This window comes from Sinocyclocheilus rhinocerous, unplaced genomic scaffold (assembly GCF_001515625.1).
Source record: "Sinocyclocheilus rhinocerous isolate Xijiao unplaced genomic scaffold, SAMN03320098_v1.1 scaffold1907, whole genome shotgun sequence".
Classification (NCBI taxonomy): domain Eukaryota; kingdom Metazoa; phylum Chordata; class Actinopteri; order Cypriniformes; family Cyprinidae; genus Sinocyclocheilus; species Sinocyclocheilus rhinocerous.
In genome coordinates, this window is record NW_015628766.1 from 332,800 (window position 1) to 337,120 (window position 4,321).

Consider the following 4,321-nt stretch of genomic DNA (forward strand, 5'->3'; position numbering starts at 1 on the left):
GAGTTTTATAGACATGTATTTTCAAACAGTGATTTTTTTATTCTGAATTATTTGACTGCAAATATCCAGTTTTAAAAAATACAGCTTCAAGTTTTCTAGATGAAGAGGAAATTCAGAACATCAAATGCAATATTCTAAAATTCAATATGCAGAAATTCAGATCGTACAGAAAGTAGGTCAGAGGTAATCCACAGGGAAGAGCAGATGATCTCCGAAAAGTCAAACGAAGCATTTTGGCCAATTAATAGTTTTGTCATATTATAAGCTCCATATTCCTGCACTATTCAAATGGCCACTGAATGGATCTAGTTAGTGAACTGATTCAAAGATTCGAGTCACTGGAATGAATCAGAATCCCTGCCGCTATAGTCATATAAAAAAACAAGGAACAAATGAAAACACTTATACATGTTATTTTGATTTGCGTTTAATTGAAAGTGTCACGATTAGGGTTTTTTGCATAACACAAGACAAAAAGATAAAAACATGAGCTGCGCCACAACTCGTATCATTACACAGATTATTGCAATGTTAGACAAAACAGCTGCAGGCTGCACAATATGACATCGTATTTTAAGTCTTACGTGAGATACGCGAGATGCGTTAAGACTTTGAAAATCAGCAGTTTTGTAATATATCAGAGAAAGAGATTGATTCATAGGTATATGTCTCCAAGCTAGCACTAATATTAATAGATTGTCATCACAGAGACACCGGTAAGAGCAGCCAATCTCTTTACTAATAACATTCGTTAGGGCAGTGAAATAAATTAATTTGTTAACATGGAGAGCTTTGAAAGAGTGCTTCAGTGGTCATGGAGGAACTGGAGCTACTTTGGTGCAGAAATACAAAAATAAATCATTTTATTAATTACATATGTATGGCTCATTAGTTTGCATGTGAAACGAAAATCAAGGCACTTTGAAAAGTATATGACCTGAAAATCAAACGCACAGCTTTTGAGCTTTCATGAAGAAAAGCTTTTGTATTGAACTATATATTCTATGAGGCTAATGTTCAAGATGATACTGGACAATTGGCATGTGAAACTGTATTTAGAGTGGTTGTAGCAGTGCAAAAATGATATAAAAGGCACTTGAAAAATCACATTACCACCATACAGCTTAATCAAATCTGTACCCATATGTGTCATCTAACATCAAGTTCAACAATTATGTGTATATTATTTTAAAAACATCAAAATGTTTCTGTTTACTTGACAGCCTATATCAATGGCTAAGCATCTACAATAACTGACTTTAAGCAGTAAATGTTTGTGTACTAAAGACACCTCCCTTTGGCAAGGCTTTTATCCCTACAGGTTCAAAGGAATATACATTATGTAGTGTTTGCATGCAACCAAATCTGATGGTTAGTATTAATAAAGCAGCATTTATAAGCTCCAAGCCTAATTCCAACATCTGGCCCATGTCATAATCTGTATAGCCTACTTTGGCTATAAAAACGCAGATTTATGAATCAAACTCGTTCTGAATACCAAATACACATGAATAATTCATCAAAGCATACAACAGCCAAAAAGAGAGAAGACAATATAAACAGACAAAATATTAATTAAAACTATGTAAATACTTTGTATTTGAAATGAATTATGACTATGATTCATTCAGAAGAATGTGATTGTGCAAAACAAAAACCTTATACACAGCAGTAAGATTTGTCCCATTACATTAGGGAAAGTCGACATGGAAATTAAAAGCACACTGTCTTTTTTTTTTTTTGGTGTTCAGTCACTTTTTAGATTGCTCTCTGATTGTCCTGAGACACTGAGAGTTCAAGCACACCAGTGTTTACATATTTAGAATCTCAGTACTAAGACTGCACAGTTAAAGTCTGGTCACATTATAAAATTTCAGCGAGATTTCAAAGGTAAAAAAGGTCCATTCTCAATAGTGTAGCGATGCATGAAGCACTGCTCACACAGAGGTCAATTTCAAACCAAGCAGCTTTCTGTTGGTGAATGCAACACATTCACGTTACCAACTTGAACACGAGCGAAATCTCATGTTCACATGGATTGCAATTGAAATGACTTCACCCACAAAATTTTGCAGAGTAAATGTGGCCGCACCTGGTGGATGTCTTATGGTGCGTCATGTCGGAAAGATCGTATTTACAAGTTGAATGCACATGATTGCCACCACAAAGTTGTAATTATAAAGTAGCAAACTATGGATATTGGAGTTTCTGAGTTACAGACATATTGACAGTAAATTAGCTGAAATTTGTTTTCCTTTTTTTTTTATTTACAATAAAACTAGCTATGTTGCATGTACAAAAGTATTGTACAATTACAATAGTATATGATTCAATTTACAGCACCTTGAAATAAAAATATTAAAAAATGCACAAACACACCTTGTGTGCATTCCTTATTCATTATTTTGTGGATTATTTATTTATTTAGTAGAAAAAGTACAACGCCATCTTTCTCCAACCACAGTGATTTGAACGCATCTGATGTCATAATTACGACTCAACTCGTAAATACGAATCTCCCAGGAGTACCCGAACGCACCATTACAGCACCACATGTATTGTCTAGTGGAGCAAGTAGAGCTCATCCTTGTGCACTTTTGGCTTTTTTAACTGCATAAAACATGCTCTGTACATAAAACAACAATGCGGAGAGCATCCAATTGTTTCCTCTCACTTTTTCTTTCGCCATCTCACTCTTTTTTTTCCTTCATGCATTTAGCTTTATGATTCTGTGTTACTATGTTGTGGACCCTCTTGTTCATTAATAGTATGCAAATAGAGGCAGACAGGATGAGGTTGAGATTGAGGCACAGGCGATGCTCCACGCTCCACTCTGTTTTCTGGGGACAGAAGTCCCTGACTTTCCTCTCCATAGGAATGAAGGCCACATTCCTCGCAGAAAGAGTCCTCTTGGTCCTCCTCGCTCAAAAGTCCCTCGAATTCTTTGGGCTCATGGCTCTCTAAGCATTGCCCACAAACACACACTTCAATCCCAGAGTCCCCCGTAAATCTGCGGCGCCTTCCCAGAATCCTCTCTTTCTCGTTAGGCATTGCCACATTCCTTAGCGGCTCCTTCCTGCACTCGTTCTGTTTGTCCATGCTGGGAGGCTGCTCTAAGGGCACAGTGCTCTGTGCGGATCTGCCCCCCTCTAACTCGATCTCGCCCTTGCTGTCTTCTTTCTGGTGGTACCCGTTAGAGGTATGGATGTCCTCTATGTTTGGTCTGGAACAGAGTGTGTCAGATGCAGGGGGCAATGGAGTGGTCTGTCTGGGTGCACACTGCACATCCTGCTGGTCAGTGGTTAAAGGGCTGGTGTAGGTCGGAGGGCCGGCGTTTAAGGCACTATATGGAGGAGGGGGCGTAGCGGGCCGATGCACTGCCTCCTCATAGTCCGGAAGGAGATTGTTGGGTAGGAATCCTGAAAGATAAAGAATGGTGAGAAAATGTTGAGAATAGCTGGGAGAATTTGAAGCATTCAAAATTCAGACTTTGTTTTTGGTTGAAGAATCTACATTTGTAAACATTTTAAAGGGATACTCTCATATTGTTCCAAACTTGTATAACTTTCTTATGGAAGCCCATTTCTGCCAAAATAATAATAATAAATAAAAAATCATGCTTTGGTAAATCATAATGACATAAATTATGACATTTATGAGATAAAAAGTCAAAATTATGACATAAAACACTTCTATGTGTCAATTATGACTTTAAATTTTGACTTTTTTTCCCTCACACTAAGTCATAATTATGAGATAAAGTCATTATTATGACATGAAACATTGAGTCTGTCAATTATGACTTTCAATTTCAACTACCTCATAATTATCATAGTATATCATAGTTTTATGATAGATTTGTTTTACTCATTTTTATTATAATTTGAACTTATAACGTTTTATCATACCTTTTTATTATAATCGACTTCTTATAATGACTTAGTATGTCAATCATGACAGTGTCAGTTTTGACAAACATACTTTTGAATTTCTATGCCACAATTATAGTTTATATTATAATTGTAACTTTTAGGCCATCATTTTGACATAACGTAATTACTTAGTATGTCATAATGACACCATGTCATAGTTGTAACTTTTTATGTCAGTTTTGACTTAGACATCAAATGTTGAAATTATGAAATGCTATTTCGACTGATGTCATTTTTCTTATGTGGCATAAATGTGCTTCACCGCTTTCTTCCTTATGCAGAACACAATATTTTTTTAACTGTTTTTGACCATTAAGATTTCCATTAAGAAGTGAAATATCACTTTAACAAGACAATATATAGCACTTTTGTGTGTGTGTGGGGGGGGG

General features: G+C 36.1%; 1 protein-coding gene across 3 annotated transcripts in view; it reads right to left on the reverse strand.

Annotated features, from left to right (window-relative positions):
* Window positions 1-1,583: 1,583 nt before the first annotated feature.
* The window catches only part of LOC107738464 (WW domain binding protein 1-like), a 20,018-nt gene continuing 17,280 nt past the window's right edge, over window positions 1,584-4,321 (reverse strand). For all 3 annotated transcript variants that reach the window (XM_016550223.1, XM_016550222.1, XM_016550224.1), the window contains exon 4: window positions 1,584-3,419. In XM_016550223.1, the coding sequence (XP_016405709.1) occupies window positions 2,722-3,419 (698 nt within the window). In that variant the 3' untranslated portion in view covers window positions 1,584-2,721. The remainder of the gene's footprint in view (window positions 3,420-4,321) is intronic.